The sequence below is a fragment of the Mus caroli genome, chromosome 1, assembly GCF_900094665.2.
Source record: "Mus caroli chromosome 1, CAROLI_EIJ_v1.1, whole genome shotgun sequence".
Classification (NCBI taxonomy): domain Eukaryota; kingdom Metazoa; phylum Chordata; class Mammalia; order Rodentia; family Muridae; genus Mus; species Mus caroli.
The window spans coordinates 19,656,546-19,678,317 of NC_034570.1; the positions used below are offsets into that span (position 1 = coordinate 19,656,546).

Here is a 21,772-nt window from a genome sequence, read left to right on the forward strand (position 1 = left end):
ATACAATGGATATAGTGTATACAATGGATATAGTGTATACAATGGATATAGTGTTACAATAGGTATAGTGTATGCAATGGGTATAGTGTATACAATGTATATAGTACATAAAATGGATAGTTACTCATTTTGTAAAGTTTATTAAATACATCACTCATTCAAAAAGCTTTTACTGGCAGTTTTGAATGCTGTGTGGAACACAGAATTTTAGTTAAGCAGACAATGTTAAAGTCAAGGCCAACTTGGAAGGTGATGTACACCCACCTGGGGCATCCATAAGTCATTGAGACAACTTACAAGGAAACCTGCACTAGCAAAGCACATATCATGTATTTACAATTAATTATAAATTTTAAAGTAAGATTAGAGATAAATCATGAATACAGTTAGTCAAGCAGTCCATGATTTTGGAAACAATAAATTTTGAAAGGTAAGAATTTGAATTGGCAAAAGAAGGGAAAATTGTATAAAAGATGACTAAAGGAGTAATTAGGGTGTATTCAACAGTCTAGAGACTAGTTGATTTCAGTAATATGTGTGCATGTAAATGGAGTGTTTGTGGGAGGTGGGTGAAGGATTATAACTGAAGATGGTAAGAAGTAAGGTTGGGAAGTCATTATGGTCTTTGATGAGCAAGAATAAAAATTATATAGGTGGTGTGATATGGATTTATTTAGAAATAGGCTTTGTGAGATAGGATAGAAGAAAATAATTGTCAAAACAATTTTTATTTTTAATTTTGTGTATTTTTTCTGTGAACATGAGGGTAGTGTCCTTGGAGACCAGAAGAGGACACTGGATTCCCTTGTGCTAGACTTACAGATGATTGTGAGACACTTGATGTGGGTGTTGGGGACCAGACTTCCGTCCTCAGCAAAAGCCCAGGCATTTAACCGCCGAGCAATCTCTCCCGCCTGAAGTAAAGATTTTTTAAAGCTCTATTAATTATTATTTCACTGTAGAAAACCATTGATATGGAAGTAAAGAATTTTATAATGACACCACTATTGTATCAAGGAGTACCTTCTAGCAACTCTTTAAGAATATTTTGTAACGTTTGGACAGTGATTTAAAAATACAACCTTAAAGGGCAAGGATTCTTTTAAGGAAACAGAAGGGGATAAAATTCAATATAAACAAACTGTTGATGCTAATCCATCTCTCTTGCCGTATGGAACTCTAACATTCTAGTCACAAAACCTACGTCACAGATGGTGGCAAGGGTGATACAGTGGTTTTGAATTGTTCCTGTGGACTTCTGGGGGGGGGTGGTTATCGGGGACCTCAGTAATGGAATTGTTCAAATAACTTGTTTTTACAGGAAGAGCTATGATTAGTGTGAAAGTTGGTGTGAAATTTCTATATTCTGTGATAGGCAGGAAGCAATTTGTAGCTGCCACATTACTGCTCTGGCTTGTAGACTCTCCAGAAAAATATTTCTTCGTCTAATGAGTCATGGCACTTCAAGCGGCTGGGTTAGAAAGCCAATGTGGCCATTGTTGTGAAATGCTCAAATTCTGTGCAGCAGGAACTTTGCAATGACCCTGGAGTGGTTTTCAGAGAACACAGCCTCTGCAATGCCAGTGACATTTCTGGACAGTGGTGAGGGAGAGGAGTTCTTAGCCCCTTGAAAATGTGCTCAGTGTCAGTTGTTTGAAAAAGGGATTTATTGACCTTAAAACCCCTTCAAGATCATATAATTCTGCTTTCTGGGTACTAGCGAATATGCCTTTAAATTGTTTTGGTTCCAGAGAGACAAACTCTCAATATTACTTTATTATATGTGCAGTAGCTGGTTATAGATGTTCTGATTAACCAGTCCCACAGCACAATGCAGACATGTTTGTGCCTTTTCATTGTGTAGGGATGTAGCCGAGATTCTAGCATCTGGTTTTACACTGTGCTTCTTATATAGTAAGGAGCTTTTCTCAGTCATTATGTTGACACTAGTGTTAAAAGGATCGTGTATAGGCATGTACAATTCTTTCAAAGTTCAAAGTTCAAATTTCAAGGGCCCATGCTTTGCTCTAGACCCTGTTTTTACTTCATAGCTTTTCTTCTTGGGGCTTTCATCAATTTGCCTAAAAACACTGAATTTGTTCAGAATTACTGAAGCCTTCCACTACCTAGGTCTTAAAGGATAATGGCTGCTGATATGCATATATCATGAGCAGCAGGAAAGCCATACGAAGAGGAAACCTGCTCCTCAGTTTGGAGACAGCAGATTCCCTGTGTCACTTTCTAAGAATTTTTAAGTTAAAAAAAAAAAAACATGAAATAGTCTGAAAAAAGAAATGGATGCACATTTTTAAAAAGTATTTTCTGACTATGACTGGATTAATACACTTTTTTTTTTTTTTAGTATTTTCTGAATATGATTGGGTTAATTCTAATCTTCCACACTTTCTATTGATGAGATATTTATTTCAGGGTCAACACTTGCTGTTCTTTAGTAAGTAAACCAAAATCAAAATGTCCTTTCTGCAAGCATTATCAGCCATCAGAGGTAGGTATAAGAATTGCATAATAAAAATGGAGCCTAGGCATTTGATTGATCACTAATGCTAAAAGACTCACACTGTGGCCGTCTGTGCCTTTTCCCATTTATCCTATCTTGTGTTTCTTCCTTTCTAAATTGGAAAAAGAAACCAATTCCAAGAAGCTTTCATGGGTGCTCATGTGGTCCACAACTCAAACACATTCTCATCATTTATAGTTATTTACTGGGCTCGGAGCATTTCATATTTTTTCCCTTTGTACGTCTTTTAAGTTTGTTACTTCCGAATTTAAGGCAATAAATTTCTAGTTTCTCATTCTCCTCATGCCTGTATTTTAGGATGCCATTTATCCCCCTGCAAAGCGTGGTTTCTTGGCAGCTTACCATGCAAGCATGTTATTTTATGACAGCTTCTTTAATGTTTGTTGTCAGCCTGATCACCTAGGAGACTTATTTGGTACAGCTCTATTAGAAAACAAAGTTAGCCTTTCTCCCCTTTTAAGGATGCATGCTGGGAGTTAGGTCTTGTTTGAGGGAGGATGAAAGTTTATGCGACTTTCTCCATATATAACTCAAATCCTTCTTCTCTTTACCTGTGCACTCTCTCAATAAATCCACGTAGAACATGACAGATTTGATGCCTTGAGGAGTGTATCTCTGATGCCTTGCTCTGATTTCTTTTCATCAAATTCAGAGAAAAGTGCCAGTGCTGGCAGAATTGTTGATGGAAGAGCTATCTGTCTTCTTCTTTACTTTGTAGCATGGAGTCTCGTTAACCTACAAATGTGAATATCACATATCATGCACAATAAGCTGGGAAAATAAGTTTGGATGCCATGATAAGCATTTCTGGTATTTGAGAAATGTAAGAAGTTATGGTTTTAGTGGTTTAAGCAGTGTGTAGTTCTTGTGTTCTGTCATTAAGTCAACAGCTATTTCTAAGTTACAGGCATATTTTAGACAACCAAGAAACACAATGGTTAATGCCCAAATGGAGTTTACATTCTGGGAGAGGCTGAATAGTTAGCAGTATCCTGGGAAATCACAAATGTTACCAGGGAAAATGAAGTGGGACTCATTCAGAAGTAAACACTTCTGAGACAGCCTGAAGGAACTGAGCCTGGAGATATCTTAGAGAGGAAGATTCCAGGAAGAGAGAACATGGAGGACAAGGGACAGGTATTGCTATTGCCTGATAGTTGAGGGTCCCTTGCAAAGCAGGATGACTAGAAGAGGAAAAGAGAAATAGCTGATGAGGTTGCAGAGAGCATGTCATTAGGCATCTAAGGAAAGATGCTGGCCAGGCAATTAGGTGTGAGCTCTTGGAGTTTAAGGGGGAGGATCATCTAGGAACTGAACTATGGGACGTTTATGTACTATGAAAGTCATGAAGTCAAGTCCTAAGTGTGATGCTGAAGGCTTACTTGGGAGGTAGCAAGGATTACTACCACAATGAGGACGATTTATTTGAAAAGGAGAAGTGGATGACTGATGAGTGGAATGGGATTGTTGGGCCTGATGAGTTGAGAAGAAAGGCTTCTTTAATGTGGATATAACAAGTGTTGTGTCAAAGGCTGGATAGTCAACTGATGGTTGACTGTTGGTTTCAGAGACCAGTGAGTGAATCAAAGACCCATGGCCAGTTGGAATGAAAACTCAGTTGGAAAGGATGCAAGAGAAAGTGACGGGAGCAATTGGAGACTGAGTACAGACACTGTTTTGAGTTTTGGATAAAGAGGAGTAGAAAACAGAACAGCAACAGGAGAGGTTGTGGATGGAGGAGAGGAATTTAATTTCGTTCAGGCAGATACCGCATAATGCATTGTCATAGCTCAACACACAATACTTCTTGAAGCCTCCTATAATAGCCCCCTCCCTGAAGTATCAGGCATGCATGTTTAACTGAATCTTCACGAAAGGAGCTTCTAAATATGCCCACTTCTTTCCATATCTACCCACAGAAGAAAAACCTTTGATGGTCACACTCAAAGTCTTGAAATTCCTGAGTCAATACTGAGAAAACCTCTGCTGTGTACTCTGCCCCAGCTAATGTGGGTCCCTCTCTGCCCAGGTCTAACTCTTGTGTTTGTTCCCTTCCGTCTCTATAGAACCCTCTATATCCTCTCATCTCTCTGAGTGAAAATATCAATTGCTATTTGGACTCATTCACATATTCATGTTATATGATGGCTTTAGCTAGAAAAACTTGTTACCATTTCGAGTGCTTTAGTGTTTATTGCTAAACGCATTTTCAAAGCACATATGTGGTCTTTAATATTTTTGTGCCCCTAATATTTATCTTCAAGTACCCAATTTAATAAACCAATATGTTCTCACTGTGCCAACTCCGCGTCGGCCACTTTCTCTTGTTTCTGAGGCAGTGCAGAGCTTCCTGTTCTGTTCCCAGCAAGTGTCATCTGGAGAGATTTCTTGATGACAACTCATCAAAAGTGGCAAATCAGGATAAGATCTGAGACCTCTGTATTTTGTTGTTGTTGTTTTTATTGACTGGACAAAAAAAGTATTCTTACTTTTTACTGGTCATAAAAACTATACAAAAAAGAGAAAGAAATGAACCAAAAAAAAAAAAAAACCCCAAAACTATTTGTCATTGACTAGACAACTTAATGAAGGTTCATGCTTGTTAGCAAAAATTAGCGTAGGTGCTCAATACTACCAAATTGTAAAAATATTTCAGTTCATCAAAATCAAAACTTCTACAATTCTAAGTCATCTGGAGATGAGTTAAAATCCTTAATCTTTCTCAGTGGCCCAGCAAAATAAAGACAAGAGTGTTGGAATCTGGGTCGAAACACTAACATCATTTCCTGAGCCTTAACCTGGCTTCAGAAATGAAGTTGGCTTAAGGTTTGTAGAGATGGCCAAATCTGGACAGATTTGAGGACTTCCCACTCACAACACTTCTTTTTCCTTGAGAGAAGGAGCTAGAAAAGATGGCGTGTCCTTTTATGTTCTATTAAGCATTATGCTCTGCTTAGTAGATCTTTAGAGGGTTTTGTTTTTCTGCTCACATTTTTCTCCCCTTATAGACTGTGAACTGTTTGTGGAGAGGGGACAACCTGGCTTTCATAGACCATTTCTGCAGTGCTTGCTTTATCTTGCGGGTTTTTTTTGAACATGTTGACTGAAGGACTAAATTAAAATATTTGTCACGTATATTTTATCAGTGAATATTCAAATAGCAAAAAGGATCCCAGGTATGAAAATGAGAAACGTGGAAATCAGCATTTTAGCTGTATAATGGAAGTCACTTTTACAAAAGCACTCTGCCAATCTTCCTTCAAAATAATTAGCATGCAAATTGAAATTCACATTGCATGCCCAAAAATGATTGTTGTATAGATGATTATTAGTGTGTAGGTGGTGTTTATGGGAATACGCAGATGTGTTCAGAAACCCTTGATCTATGTGGCAGCCCTTGAACAGCCCAGCTTGTATTCACAGATGAAATACATTTCACTTCCCCATTTTTCGGTGCCACAATTGCATTTTCTGCATATTTAAACAGATGCACCAATTTATTCAGAGAGCATTACATTTTTTTTTTTTTGAGATGACAGCTTAATGAAGTACTTCACATTTGTAATAAGTAACTTTGATGAACTATCTAAACAAAGGATTTAGGTTTCCTGGACAGCCATATAATTGATGCTTATCAGGGTGAATCACTTTTCAAAATGGAAATTTCATGCACCCATAGTGAATACCTAGTTTGAACCACCAGTTCACACAAGATTTAGTGAATAAAATTGAGTAGAGTTCTCTTCTAATTTGAAGATTGGGAATGAGGAATGTACTGGCTAGTTTTGTGTCAACTTGACAAAGCTGGAGTTACCACAGAGAAAGGAGCTTCAGTTGAGGAGATGCCTCCATGAGATCCAACTGTAAGGCATTTTCTCAATTAGTGATCAAGGGGGAAAGGTCCCTTGTGGGTGGGACCATCTCTGGGCTGGTAGTATTGGTTCTATAAGAGAGCAGGCTGAGCAAGCCAGAAGAAGCAAGCCAGAAAGTAACATCCCTCCATGGCTCTGCATCAGCTCCTGCTTCCTGACCTGCTTGAGTTCCAGTCCTGACTTCCTTCAGTGATGAACAGCAATGTGGAAGTCTAAGCTGAATAAACCCTTTCCTCCCCAACTGCTTCTTGGTCATGATGTTTGTGCAGGAATAGAAACCCTGACTAAGACAAGGAATATATCTTTTCAGATATATTCTGGTTAAGTTCTTATGTGGTTAAATTCTTTGGGGGAAAAGGAACGATAATTCTCTTTTCCATGTGCTGTTTTGTTGCACACGTGAGTCTGTGACTGCGTAGAGACATAGATGTTGATTTTTAGGGGATGTTCCTGGGTGTGTTTCTATCGTGAGCACACAAGATGGGGATAGTTTTGAATCCTAATGAAAGTTTCTTAATCCAGTTTGGGAGGTTCTAGAAAACAGTAGGAGTGAGTGTACCAGGTTGTAATTTCTCCTTTTCTTTTCTATCCGTTTTAAACATAGATGCTCAGTTGACAAATGGATTGGTTACCTGTCTCAGAAATATGACACACTATGGAAATAGTGTGCTGCATTTTTTAGAAGTGTTGGGAGGTGGTGTAGACAAATTGTTAATTAGGAAAATTTAGAAACCCTCCGCCCTTCCTAGCTATGTGACCTGCTGGAATGAGTTGGCTTCTCTGTCTCACTTTATTGGTCACCAGCCTTAGGTGACATGTATTCCACTATCATTAAGTAAAAATTTATTTCTATTCCATTTTCCATCTTCTTTTTAAAACTTCTACCGCAATTTAAAATAAAACTCAAACAGTTCTTTTCTTCCCAGTAAACAAGACAACGCTGGTAAAAGGAGTGTTTGGCTGAAGTGATTTAACTCTAAGAGGCTGTGTAGCTGGGTGAATCTGTTAGGGATGTCTGTGTTCTACTGTAAAGTAGCACAGCACAGTGCTCCACAGCCTATAGATAATTTTCCATCTTAAACTATGTCCTGATAGCAGCTCATGGTTTCTATTTTATGTGACTTCTTGTTTCCCCCTTCTCTTTATAAGAGAGACACTCACCTTTGCCTTGACTCTCCCTGCGTTTATTGGAAACGAAGAATTTTGCTTTGCTGTGTCTCAGCTTCCACTTTCTAACCACTCTCAATTCTGGAGGTGTCTGCAGCAATGGCAAACACGTATCTCACATCTTTCTAGAGCTGGCAGAAGTCTATCTCATATCTTTCTAGAGTTGGTCCTTTTGTCAGGCAGGAAGGTGTGGAACTCACTGGCTGAAAGAAAGCAGCAGTATTTAGAGTTGAGACCTGGCCACCTAATCGCCTGCTTCGGCCAGTAGAATTTACTGATCAAAAAATACGGACCTACTTTCCATCACATAACAAGGAATCTGCCTCCATAGAAGATGGTCCAGCAATGACTTTTGGCTTCCGATGGGATCTGCAGGTTTTCTTCGCCTTACCATTCAAGGGTTTCTTCGGATTTAAACCTGGCAACTCTTGGCTTCCTTTGTTTCCTCCTTGCTTTAATTTTCCTCCCCTAGCACCCTACTGAGAGTATTAGAGGTTATTTGCACGAGATTTTAAGTCTTTAGAAGTTTATCTCTCTTCAAATAATGAACAGTAGTATCCAATATTTAAATAACTTGAGCAGCCCTCCCACCACCATGCAGTCCTAGATTCTCCAGGAAGGATGTTTCCCTCAGGACTAAATTTTCTTTCTTGCATTTGTTATCTCTGCAGTGACCTCTTGCTGTGTCTGCCTCTAATCTCCCAGGTGAAGGTTTAGCATCAGTATTTCCCGTGGAAATAGACCTGGATGGAGGCTGGAGTAGCCCTGCTTCCCAGGGGTTGCTCTGACACTTCCTGGCGTGTGCTTTGGACACTACATTTTACTAGCGTCTATTTCTGGAGGTTGTGGTGAGAACAGAAATAGGAAGAGGTCAGAGCCAGTGGTCTGTTCCTTGGTTAGGGCTACTCCGGGTGAATCGTAGGGAAGCCATCACCTGCCAATGCTGAGGAATTTGGGAAGGCTTCCAGCCATCTCCATTAGAAACTGCTCAGGGAAAAGTCAAGGCTGTGTTTCACTGAGCTAAGTTCAAAGGACTCCTGTTCTGTTTAGGATTATAGACCACATCAAACAACAACAACAACAACAACAACAACAACACTCCGTTGCACATAACCTGCTCTCTTGCTTTTCCCCAGTTTGAACTCCAGTGGATGCTGATTCACTGTGACCCCCTGAGACCCAGGAGAGAAACCTGTCATGAGCTGCCAGTCAGAATCACAGTGAGTCCTCGAACCAACTTTCTCCCCATGTCACTGTCTAGTCATTACCAGTGTCTCAGTGTCTTTCTCTTTCCCTGGAGTAGTGCTTTGCTGTACTGACTAGCTGGGAATTAAAGAGACACAGGTCCTTCTTGCAACTTGGCTGTAGGACCCTTCACCGGCAGACCTGTATCTGGTACTCCTGTTGGTGGCTTACCATCACCATTCAGAAGTATCTCTGCAGGAATACTGGGGGGTAAGGGGGTAGTGTCTCCTCCCCTGTAGGGCACAGACCTTTGGCAGACTCTGGGGACAGCCAGAGGCTAGACTAAGAAGAGTGGGCTGGAGGAAGAACTGTGCATTTAGGCCTTGGTGCAGCTGCCAGGAAAGGGTTAACTGGGACTGTTGTCATTTTATCCCTCCTCCCAGGCCTGTTAGCTCTCCTCCAATCCCCAGGACCCTCTTCAGGGCGATTCATAAAGAGAAGAAACCCAGGTCCCCTTGGCCAGGCACCTTTGCAACCAGCACCCTGGGTGAATTCGGAAGTCCGTGTGCTACTTTATGCACTTGGTGGGGTATAGAAGTCTAGAGGGCATCAGGCTGCAGAGCCAGCCCAGAGGATTGGCAGAGAGCAACAGGAATGGCCTGGGCTGCCTGGGGACGAGGAGTGCTTGGGTTGTCACTGATGCTGTCTGGGCTCCGCTTGTGTGCTGCTCAAGTAAGTTGTGTGTGAGTTTGCCCGGTACCTTATTTCTTTCCATCTTTTTCTGTCCGTAGACCAGCCAGACCACCGATGAGGTAAGCTGGGAGAAAACCCGAAAAACACTCCATTTCCCAAGCATGTGACAGGAAAAGTAGGTGGTGGTGAAGCTGTTCTGGGTGTGAGAAGTCAGAGTACCCTCAGGGCTCTCGGGGCCCTGCAGCCTGAAGCACCTCCAGCAAATAGGGTCTGACTGGGCGCCTCTGATGAGTCGTGGATGTGGCGAAATATGGGCCATTTCCCCACTTAGACTCTAACATTAAAGGCACAGTACTGGGGGGGTAGCTCATGATTCAAGACCAGTGCTTACATTTTTGCTGTTTGTTCTTGTTGTTACCTCTTCTCTCAACCTGGGTCGTGCTCAAAAAATCAGGAGTTCTTTCCCCAGCTCCTGCAGCTGTAGAAAAACCGCTAAACCTCGAGATCCTGCAAGCGATTTAGGACTGAAGCCTGGCAGCCTTGAATCCCAACAGAACTCCAGCAACTTCTCCCTAGACTGCCCGCCCTGCCTCTTCCCTTGGCTCCTGGCGAGGGAGAGTGAAGCCAGGCAGGGAGGCCAGGGGAGGTTTGAGGTTTCACTTACAGAGACCCCATTGTAACCTGTCTGGTCCTTGGAGTTCAGGAAAACAAAGTCTTTCCTGATTAAAGCAGCCTTTCCCTCGCCCTCTCTCCCTTTCCCCCTTCTCCTCCCTCTAGAAGCAGAGGGGGAAGAAAAAAAAGTGTTCCCTAAAGCAACACATTTATACTGTTTCAGGCGCCAGTATTCCCTGTAGACCTGTCAAAACAGCTGTCTGCAAGGGCTCACAAGCTAAGGGTCTGTTTGCAATTTGTGTAGCTTTTGAAGCAAGGTGCAAAGACCCCTTGTCAGGGAGTATCACTGCTGGTGAAAGTGAAATGAGGTCAGGCTCCTGAATTCAAGGCCCTTCTGCCCCATACCTCCCAAACCTACCAGCCCCCTCCTTCCCCCCAGTCCTGCTCCCAGTCTACTGGACAGAGAAAGGCTTGCAGTGGTAAAGAGCTGCTTGTCCTGGAGCGGCTTCAGACTTGAGGCAAATGACTGATCAGGAGCAGAGGTTTCAAATGACCTTGCTACCTATTTCTTAACTCCCTTTGGCTGAAAGTGGACATTAGATATCCACTTCTTTTTATGTATTCCAAGAAGGCGAGGCCCAGTGAACTCCCCTTCCATTTAAAGACATCACTTCTACTCTACCTTGGACAGTTTACCTAGTAGAATATAGAAACACAATATTTTCATTCAAAACTGTATCCACCATAGAGAGGCATCCTTGCTGGTGTGTGTGTGTGTATGTGTGTTTTAGGGAATAAGGGCTCTGTGTAGTTCCTTTGCGTACACATTCCTCTCCACTAACCTCTGTGTGTTGTTTTTGGCAGAGAGGTCCTCCTGGTGAGCAGGGGCCTCCAGGGCCTCCCGGGCCTCCTGGAGTTCCGGGCATAGATGGCATTGATGTAAGTTTCTATGTCCCTTGTTCTCTAACCCAGCCCTTTCCCATTACTTCTTCAGCTTTGGATGAGTTGTTAGAAAGGGCCAGACAGCCCCTCCCTGTCACTCCCATAGAACTAAGATCAAATGGTAGTGAAAGTTCTAAATTTGATACTGTAGCCTGGGAATTGTTAAGAGAAGAGACTAGTTCTGTACCTGTGGATCCTTGGGGCAGCAACTTCTATCTTTAGACCCCCACCCTGGCTTCTGCCAACATCTTTGTGGTGTACATACCCGAGACACTTCATGGGACCCCAGCTACTCTTATGCATGACTTATATCCCTGTCTCTATGTCTCCAGGGTGACCGAGGTCCAAAGGGTCCCCCAGGACCTCCGGTAAGTTGATTGGCATGATGGTGCTGAACTTCCTTTTTAAAAATGTGTTTTGTAGACATGTGTCTTTGAAGAGTCTCAACTTTGCTTCATTTTCTCTCCATTGCTCAGGGTCCTCCTGGAGACCCAGGCAAGCCAGGAGCACCAGGCAAGCCAGGCACACCAGGAGCTGATGTGAGTATGTATATGTATATGTGTATGTGTGTGTGTGTGTGTGTATATGTATGTATGTATGTATATATGTGTGTGTGTGTGTGTGTGTAGGTATAATGTGTGTGTGTGTGTGAGAGAGAGACAGAGACAGAGAGAAACAGAGACAGAGAGACAGAGAGTGGTGGTAGGAAGAGGAGAGATGGAGGGAGGGAGGTGGTGAGGAGAGGACAGAGGGGAGAGGGCAGAGGACAGAGGGGGAGAAGGGAGAGGAGAGAGGGAGAGAAACACTGTTACCCTGAAAAGTGTCCTGTGAAGGTTGACCTCAGGGGTTTCAGTCTCTAATAGTCACTCTCCATTCAGCCTATAAACTGTCACCTTCTCTGCCTGCAAAGGGAAGAAGGTGGTGGCACATGGGTGCTGGTGGGTGAATGGTGAGCTTCATCTTCCTCCCTGGATTAATTACAAAAGGAGAGTTGGAGTGAGAGAAGAGCACTGCTCTTCCTGAGCATGGGAGTTCAATCCCCAGCACCAACAGGGCAGCTCACAGCCATCCCAGGAGACCTAAAGCTCTCTTTTGAGCTCTGGGAACAGAATGAACATGGTGCATGGGTACACATATAGACAAAATATCTAATACATTCAAAATAAGAAAATAATGTAAACATTAAAAAACAATAACACTAGAAAACAGGGTGAGTGTAGGAAAGAACAGAAAACATTTCAACTCCCAGGAATATTTCTTTAAAAAATGAAAGTTTGCTCAAAGTGAGTGTCAGAGTTTGTTTGGATACTGTAGGGGCAGTCAATGCTTAGTACAGACAAACAAGACATTAAAAATCAGCTTGGGAAACGGGAACTTAAAAGCCAGTTTGGGAAGACATTCAGATGCCCAGCTATATGGTAAATAATATTTCTCCAGAGTGAAGTGAGTTTGGCTTTCTCAGCTTCTCCTCTCTCTGTGCACACTGCTCCTTGTTGGTTTGGTCCTTCCTCAGAACCTGAGTTTTGTCTCTGGCTTGCAAAGAGATGGCATTTGTTTTCCAGGGTTCCTTAAAGTCACCCTCCCAACCATCTTTTGTTTTGCAAAACCTAGAGGCTTTTCTAAAGAAAGAAAGCACCCCAAAACATACACCTGTTATTTCCAAGATTTTTTGCAAGTTTTTTAAAAAGCTCCATCATTCTGAGAGAACAAGCCAGCTGCATTTTAGCTGTTACTCAGGGTGACCATGTGATGGCTTCGGAACAGCAAAGCGGCAAGCTCCAGCAGTGGGCGTGGCAGAACGATTGAGCGGCAAGCTCCACCCTTGAGCAAGCAGGTTTCAGGCTGGGGGAGGTTACACTCAGACATGCCTTCTGCTGCGACTAAGTTGGCAAGGGTGTATGTTTCTGTGTTATCTAGTGTTTCAGGGGACAGACTTTGCTTACAAAAACTTAAGCTTCTAGTTTAAGTTTCTATTTCATTTTTTTTGTGTGGATTTTTTAATGGCAGCACATAAGCACCTGTAGATTAATGTGTACATATCAACGCATGTTTGAATACTACACATGAAATTATGTAATTTCTTGGCTACTGAGGCTTTGGAGATTGAATTACTTGAAATTGTCAGCGTATAGGAAGAATGTCTGATAAATAAAGGCCACTGGTTAAGTTCCTAATGTACTGTGAGTCGCCTTTCTACTTTTCTTGGAACTTCAGGCAGCCTTTTGTTTTGGAGGAAGAGAACATTTCTGATTCAGTTTTTAAACGTGTAATTGGAACATAAACCATTCATCTAAAATCTTGTCTTCCTGTTGAACTTTAACTTAATTTCAGACAATGCTGGACTCCACTGTCCCTCAGTCTGTTTGTTTGGTTATGTATATAAGATCTTGCTATGGAGCCCAGGGGTGCCTGGGTCTCAAAACCCCACCTCAGGTGTTAGAATTAGAGGCACATACACAGGGGCCAACTAGCTCCTCAGTCCAATGGTTCTTTTGTAACTTGCCTAACCATTGGTGTTTGTTTGTTTCTTTTTTGTTTTTTAAATTTCAAATCATAAGCAGCCCTTTCCTCCCCTTTCTTAAAGTTATGTTCCCATTTGGATCAACACATGAATGCCCTCTGAATTTTGTAGTAGAACAGGAAAGCACAGTTGACAGCCCCATGGTGCAAAAGAGACATTCGCTATGTCAGAAGCTGTACATGCATCTTAGATTGCCACCTTTGACCCTGAAATTGTCCATAAGAAGAAACCCAGGATGGAAGAAGGAAGCAAAAGACAGAGGGAAAGAGAGGTGGGAAAAGAGTGTTTTAGCATTCCTTAGATGTGAGAGAACTTAGCTGTGGCCTTTTCATATGCTTGGAGTATTTCCCTCAGGCCCTGTCTCAGATATTACTCCCTTTGGCTTTACCATAACCTAGAAAGTAGATCGTTCTAATGTTATTCTCCCATAAAAATGAAAATGAAAAAATTATAAGGACAAGTAATTTCCTCAGAGATCCAGAGTTATGTAGCTGCTGGGACTGCAGAGACTTTTGTATCTATTGAATTCACTTTAGGCAACTCAGGTCTATCTACCCTCCAGGAGACACAGAGAGGTTCTTAGTCTACCCGAACGTGCTGGGTCTCATCTTCTTAAGTGACGAGTGTTTGGGAAGAATAGAGGAAAAGAGTGATAATGGATGTTTTGGTCCTCATGTTACCAACTAGGAAGAATGATACATAATACACTAAGTGTTGAAAATCGCTTACAATTGACATCCAATGATTGTGTGTAAGTACTGTAATGCATCCTTTGACTCAGAGCCACTTGTGACTTCTGCAGCCAGGGAGTGTCCTTACTCCCCTCTCACTGAGTTCATGTTAAAGCCTTTCACTGGGGTTGAGAAAAGACATTTTGAGAACAGTGAGCAGTAACCCTCTCAGAATGTACCATCCACTCTGCCCAGAGCCTGGGGAATACAACACGTAGGAAAGCCTTGGAAGAGCTGTTTTGACAGTGAACTCAGAGACCTGGATCTCTCTCTAATCTCTTTGTCTTCTGCTCTTTGTTTCACTGTGAAACTTATCTTCTTGGTGATATTTAATAAAACGACTGTTGGAGGAGTTGTTTGTCAGAATCCAAGACAGGGACCATGTTTCCCATGTGCCATGGATTTTTGGTAGATTTGTATTACTGCTATGCTTCAAGTGGTATGCCTGTCCTCAGCTGAGCTGCTGAGATGCTGGCAGGAAACAGGAAACAGAGTGGCAAGGACAGGTATTCCCCTGACAAATGGTGGTGTGAAGGCTCACAATGACGTTCCAATATTATTCTATCTGGAGCTCCGTCTGCATAAGCATTCCTATGAAAGCAATTCTCCCTGCCATTGGAGAGATTTCTTCTCTGTAATATCTTTGAAATTAGATTTAGAGAGTTTTATTGCAAATTGGATTTTGAAAATTGTGCATGCTGTGTGTGTTCACCTATCTCCAGCCCCTCCTCCCTGCACCTATCAAAGTTGAATCTTCTTTTCTTTTGTGGTCATACAGAATAGAGACACCTGAGCCTGACTATAACCTTGTACCCAAAGGACAACTATGTTACTATTATGGATAATAATCAATAGAGGGATTATTGCAGGTGCTGTTTGCTTCAGGATGCTTAGAAAGCTCTGTAAACAGTATTTTATTCTTACAGGACCCAAATAAGACAGGGAGAAGAAGTGGAATTATATATAGGGGTTGTTGTTAAACTATGTGACATTATATAGTCATGATGTTAAATGCTTTTCATTCTTGGAATGGACAAGATTTGCACCCCTCAGAGATGTTTCACAACAGGAGCAGTTGGTTAAGACAATATTCTGTAAGGTCAAAGCTCATGAAAATGGCCAGGCAGTGAAGAAGTCTGAAGAGGCCAAGAAGGGTCATGCTATGGCTACTAGCCAGATTTGGTTAATAGCCAGATGTGGTTTGCTATCATGGCCCCAGATCTGCTTTTTATTAAAGGAGATGATGAAATAAAATATTACTAAAAACAATAAAATGGATAGGAAATACATTTAATACGTGTTAGCATGAGATATGATGGCTAGACATATATACTAGGCTTAAACTATGCAGAGCAGGTAGTACACATTGTTACATGGTTTTACTGAGAAAAATGCTTTCAAGTTGTTTTTATTTTAACATAAAAGTTAATATTCTTCACTTAGTTGTTGCATTGCTAAGAAATGGTTGGGGTTTTAAATTGTTTGTATTTATTTCATATTAAGAAAACATTGCATTAGCTTTCAAGACATTCTTGCCCCATATCTAGAAAGACACATAATATTTGTATTTTGTAGGCAAAGTGAAGTAGAAACATAAATCTGGCAAATGGGTAGAGTCAATGTCCATGAGGCTGGAGTGGAGAATACTATAACTGTTACAATTGTATTTTCTCAAAGCAGAGATTAAAAAAAATCCCACTAAATTATTGAATCTGTGGCAATGCAGCTACCAATTGTCACATATTCAACAGAAGAGAAGTCAAAAGCAGAGCCCATGGTAAATGTTTTAAAAGAAGGATCTATTGGAAAGTATTACTTAATAAATACTTGCATTATTCATGGGTAATCAACCTACACATAACTGGTAAAATAAAAACTTCCTGTCCAGTGATTTTTCTAGGGTTGTTACAGTAGCGCTGACACTATTTTCTTGCTTCACTAGGGATTAACAGGACCTGATGGATCCCCTGGCTCTGTTGGACCAAGGGGACAAAAAGTAAGTTAGCCACCTGGTCTTACTTTTATAGTGTTCTTACTTTTATAGTGTTCTCAAATGCCAACAAAAAAGTCCCCAAAGAAAGGTGCTTAATTTTTGAAATCAACTGAAACACTGAGTGGTGGACTGTACTAATGATTTTGATATCTATTCAACTTGCATATATCCATATTTGTGCTACAAAACTACATATGCTACAAATACTACAGTGAAGCTATTTTTATTTATTTCTTTATTTTTAGGGAGAACCTGGTGTACCTGGGTCTCGTGGATTTCCAGTAAGTATTTTAAGCAGTAAAGCAACAAAACTGAAAGTCCATCTTTAGGTAAATTCTGCCATTCTGAAGAAAAATGTAATGCTGTTTTCTACATGGCAGAGGGCATGTGACTCACCTGGCATATAAATATATATAGTAGGTATATTTAAGCGTACCTATTCTGAGTAAAAAAGCTTAAATGTATGGAATAAAATACACATCCATATCACGTGAGATTTTTTAATGTAATTTAATTTTGAGACTGACAGAATCATATCCTCCAGCCCAGACTGACCTGGAGTTTACCATATAGTCCAGGATAGCTTCAGTCTCACAATTCTCCTTCTGTCCCAGCCTCCTGAGGGTTGGGGTTACAGATGTGAGCCACATTGCCTATCTGCAGCTGCTGGTTCTGTTTCAATGCCAGAAAACATACCTTGAGCAATAATGTAATGATCCAAGTATGGTCTAATAATTTAAACCTTAGTCATGCACCATGCCACTCACAGATGTGGATCTGATAAAACCTCAACCAATGAGCTATGTCACGACTCACCTCGGCCATGCATTGCTCAACAGGGAAGTGCAGCGTTGTGTGTGTGCACGCGTGTGCATGTGCGTGTGCATGTGCGTGTGCATGTGCGTGTGCGTGTGCGTGTGTGTGTGTGTGTGTGTGTGTGTGTGTGTGTGCTTTCTAGGCTTGCTTCTCCTTTCTTGCTTGCTCTTGGCCCTCTTTGCTGGTCATCAGCCTGTATCCTCTCTCCTCTCCACCTGCTGTTTGCTTCCTATCACCCACTCTTCCCTTTCTATTGGCTCCTTAGACAGTTACACTTCTGCTTTTAGATCATGTATACAAACATGATTGCATGGATCTATATAAAATCTAGGATTCATAACTTAAAAACAAAACAAAAAACCCTGATGCTTGTCTTTCTGTACTGGTTGGTTTTGTGTGTCAACTTGACACAAGCTAGAGTCATCAGAGAGGAAGGAGCCTCAGTTGAGGAAATGCCTCCACGAGATCCAGCTGTAAGGCATTTTTTTAATTAGTGATCAATGAAGAAAGCCCAGCTCATGGTGGGTGGTGCCATCCCTGGGCTGGTGGTCCTTGTTTGAGTTCCTGTCCTGACATCCTTTGCTGATGAACAGCAATGTGGAATTGTAAGCTGAATAAACCCTTCCCTCCCTAACTTGATTTTTTGGTTTTGGTGTTTTGTCTCAGTAATAGACACCCTAACTAAAACACTTTCAGAGACTGACTTCATTTGCTATATATGTTTTCTTGCTTGTTGGAGTTTGTTATCTACTACTCTCTGTGTTGGGACTAAGATGGGATGGATAAGCAAGATGTGGCTTCAACCCATAATTGTGTATGTTCTGCTTTGACCATGGGATCCAAAGGACAGAGGAAAGAGAGGTAAAATGAGGAGCTTTAAAGCCAAATAGCATATTCCATAATGATCCCATCAGAAGTTATTTCAGGAATGATACCAAGTTAATTTAAATATCTGTTATACTTAGTACATAGAAAGATAAGCATACCTGTTAAAAGAGAAAGTAAATTTATTTTAACAATTTACTTTTTATTTATGTATGCTTGAGTCTGCATGAGTTCACGTGTATTATGTACATGCAAATGCCTTAGAAACCAGAGCCTTGACTTTCCTGGAATTTCCATTACAGATGGTATAAGCCACTTGATGTCAGTGCTGGGAACAGAACTCATGTCCTCTCTGAGGGCACTCAGCACTTCTAACCAAGGAGCCATCTCTCTAGTCCAAAGGGGGATATAGCTCTAAAAAATATTACCTCTTTGCTCTATGTGGCTGTGACTAGTTTGGGGAATATCTAAATATTATCTATTACAACCTGGAAAGCTGTGTTGTCTTTACTGCAGATTTCTTATACAGATGAAGAAAATCTTTTACTTATCTGGTTGTAATGCATCGCTGAATGAGGCCGAGCGTAAACGGCTTCTTCACATCTGTGTGGGAGGGTGAGCACCCATGGGTTCTTTACTTTGAGTTTCTGTTTAAAATCCTTAGCAGACCAGTACTAGGCAGCACAGAATCAAGGGAAGGTTTCAGGACCAGAGACAAGCTTCTGGCTTCATCTGGGGCAGAGTGGCATTGCTGCCTCTGACCAGGGTTTTCTTTCCGTGAGCATCAGTGTCTACTTACACAGCCGGAGTGTGTCAGCTCCTGTGAACTGAGCCATGTCTCTGACGACGCTTCTATGGCATTTAAGTCACAATCCATAACCATTTTTATTTTGATATTTTAGGGCCGTGGTATTCCAGGACCCCCTGTAAGTATTGTTTCATTGTTTATTTTTACAAATTCTAGAAAATATTCTATTTCTAAAAGTCTGACCCCGACCCTGTATCTATTACTGTAACCAGTGGGGCTTATAGACTTGTCTATATAATGTTACGTAGCTCCTAATGCCAAGACCCCTATTCTGCCAAATAGGGATACCAAATAGGAAAATTACCAATTTAGGAAATTTCTGTTTCTTGTTAAATCATTAAAGTTTTGTTAAACGAATTATGCTCTCACTGCAAGCCAACACTAGCAAAGATAGATAATTCTAAGTCTGTTATTTATCATCTTTGATTGAATTTGTGATAGACTGTAAAAGTATGCATAAATCACTTTGTCCACTTTGATTTGTTGATTTCAGGGTCCTCCTGGGACCACAGGACTTCCTGGAGAACTTGGCCGAGTAGGCCCTATTGTGAGTAGCCTGATACACTTTGACTGACATTTGCTAACTTGACAGAAGGTGCTATTGGTGAAGGCAGATCACCCCACTGTCCTCCACCTCCTGAAACTCCAGAGAGTAGATGTATTTTATTTCAGTTAAGCATTGCTTCATAATTTTCAGATTGAGTTTCAAATTAGGGGGTGTCATCCATTGTTACGCTCTCATCTAGGATTGGAATCCAGTGGCTTTTGTGTTAAAATATTTAAATGAAATTAAACAATGGTGCTCTGTTATCACTATGCATATTTAAAGTAGATGCATTAAATTATAATCAGAATTTAATTATAATTAAACAGGAAGAAAGTGAACTTGATTGAGATAATTGTTGATAAAAGGTGTTTCATGTGATATTCTGTAAATATTTAAATATGTTGAAGCACTGATATTATGATAAAGTATGAAATTATTTGAGGAAAGGGGTCAGATTCCAGGTATCTTTTTTTTTCCTGTTTATTTTTATTAGATATTTTCTTCATTTACATTTCAAATGCTATCCCCAAATCCCCCTATACCCTGATCCCCAACCCACCCACTCCCACTTCCTGGCCCTGGCATTCCTCTGTACTGGGGCATATAATCTTCACAAGACCAAGGGCCTCTCCTCCCATTGATGGCTAACTAGGCCATCTTCTGCTACATATGCAGCTAGAGACACGAGCTCTGGGGGTACTCGTTAGTTCATATTGTTGTTCCTCCTATAGGGTTGCAGACCCCTTTAGCTCCTTGGGTACTTTCTCTAGCTCCTTCATTAGGGGTCCTGTGTTCCATCCAATGGATGACTGTGAGCATCCACTTCTGTATTTTCCAGGCACTGGCATAGCCTCACAAGAGACAGCTATATCAGGGTCCTGTCAGCAAAATCTTTCTGGCATATGCAATAATTTCTGGGTTTGGTGGTTGTATATGGGATGGATCCCCTGATGGGGCAGTCTTTGGATGGTCTATCCTTCTGTCTCAGCTCCAAACTTTGTCTCTGTAACTCCTTCCATGGGGATTTTGTTCCCCATTCTAAGAAGGAACTAAGTATCCACACTTTAGTCTTCCTTCTTCTTGAGTTTCATGTGTTTTTCAAATTGTATCTTGGGTATTCTGAGCTTCTGGGCTAATATCCACTTATCAGTGAGTGAATACCATGTGTGTTCTTTTGTGATTGGGTTACCTCACTCAGGATGATATCCTCCAGATCCATCCATTTGCCTAACAATTTCATAAATTCATTGTTTTTAATATCTGAGTAGTACTCCATTGTGTAAATGTACCACATTTTCTGTATCCATTCCTCTGTTGAGGAACATCTGGGTTCTTTCCAGCTTCTGGCTATTATAAATAAGGCTGCTATGAACAGAGTGGAGCATGTACCCTTATTACAAGTTGGAACATCTTCTGGGTATATGCCTAGGAGAGGTATTGCTAGATCTTCCAGTAGAACTATGTTCAATTTTCTGTGGAACTGTCGAACTGATTTCCAGAGTGTTTGTACCAGCTTGTAATCCCACCAGCAATGGAGGAGTGTTCCTCTTTCTCCACATCCTCGCCAGCTCTGCTGTCACCTGAATTTTTTATCTTAGCCATTCTAATTAGTGTGAGGTGGAGATTCCAGGTATCTTTCTTCTTTATTTATGTTTTCTGTTGCAAAGTTACCTACATATATGTTTTGAATGGATGAATAGAAATGATCATATATATATATATAATTATATATATATAATAATGATGCTCCTGACTTTTTATGTAAAATATTAGGAAGGAAAAGGTGCCGACAGTAAAGCCAGAGTAACTTGAACCCACCTTCATCTGTGTGGCTTATTTGAACTAAGCTATCTTTGTTTTACCATCCATTGCATGCATTTAGTGACCGATCAGGGTAGGTGGACTGCAGAAGAAAGAGCCTCCATGCTCAGCCTTAGGCTGAACACAAGCTCTCTTTTGCTTCAGTTGTCTGAACAACACTAGTAACACTGGCTACTCTGGTTTACCTGTAGACCAGCTAGAACAATTCATGGGCATTCTGATTTGTGTTTTAAGTGGGTAGAGTCATTATCCTATGGATAGTTGGTTTATGTTTCCCCTGTGTCTTTTTCGGTTTTTTTTTTTTTTTTAACCTTGTTGAGGCCAGAATTCCTTCGTTTGGGCTTGGTGGTCCATCGATGACTGTCCGAGTTCTGCCAGACTTTTGAGTCATGCCATTTTCTCATGACTCTTTGGTTTTATGTTCTGTGTTCTGAACCTTGTGTAACTACTGTGTCTCTATTTTGAAATGACCTAGGGCGACCCTGGGAAAAGAGGACCACCTGGCCCTCCTGGCCCCCCAGGACCCAGTGTAAGTAATTTTCAGTTTAAATTTTGTTTGCACCCGAGAATGGGGGCTGAAGAACCACAGACACAAATGTGGAAGTATCTATTAATGAAATCATTGCTTTCCAGTTCCAAAATGGCTACAGCTCTTTTCATTTCTTTGTTTCATTGCTTCTTTCTTTCTTTCTTTCTTTCT

At 41.1% G+C, this 21,772-nt stretch overlaps 1 protein-coding gene across 2 annotated transcripts in view; it reads left to right on the forward strand.

Moving 5' to 3' along the window:
• Col9a1 (collagen type IX alpha 1 chain) overlaps positions 1–21,772 on the forward strand; it is a 75,992-nt gene that overhangs the window by 7,944 nt on the left and 46,276 nt on the right. The window contains exons 6-15 of one of the 2 annotated variants that reach the window (XM_021157330.1): positions 8,715–8,798; positions 9,555–9,575; positions 10,933–11,007; positions 11,343–11,378; positions 11,487–11,549; positions 16,205–16,258; positions 16,501–16,536; positions 18,799–18,822; positions 19,198–19,251; positions 21,548–21,601. In XM_021157330.1, coding sequence (XP_021012989.1) covers positions 8,715–8,798; positions 9,555–9,575; positions 10,933–11,007; positions 11,343–11,378; positions 11,487–11,549; positions 16,205–16,258; positions 16,501–16,536; positions 18,799–18,822; positions 19,198–19,251; positions 21,548–21,601 — 501 coding nt within the window. Of the gene's footprint in view, positions 1–8,714; positions 8,799–9,240; positions 9,496–9,554; positions 9,576–10,932; positions 11,008–11,342; positions 11,379–11,486; positions 11,550–16,204; positions 16,259–16,500; positions 16,537–18,798; positions 18,823–19,197; positions 19,252–21,547; positions 21,602–21,772 lie in introns of those variants that run through there. The other variant, XM_021157337.1, reaches the window with a different exon arrangement.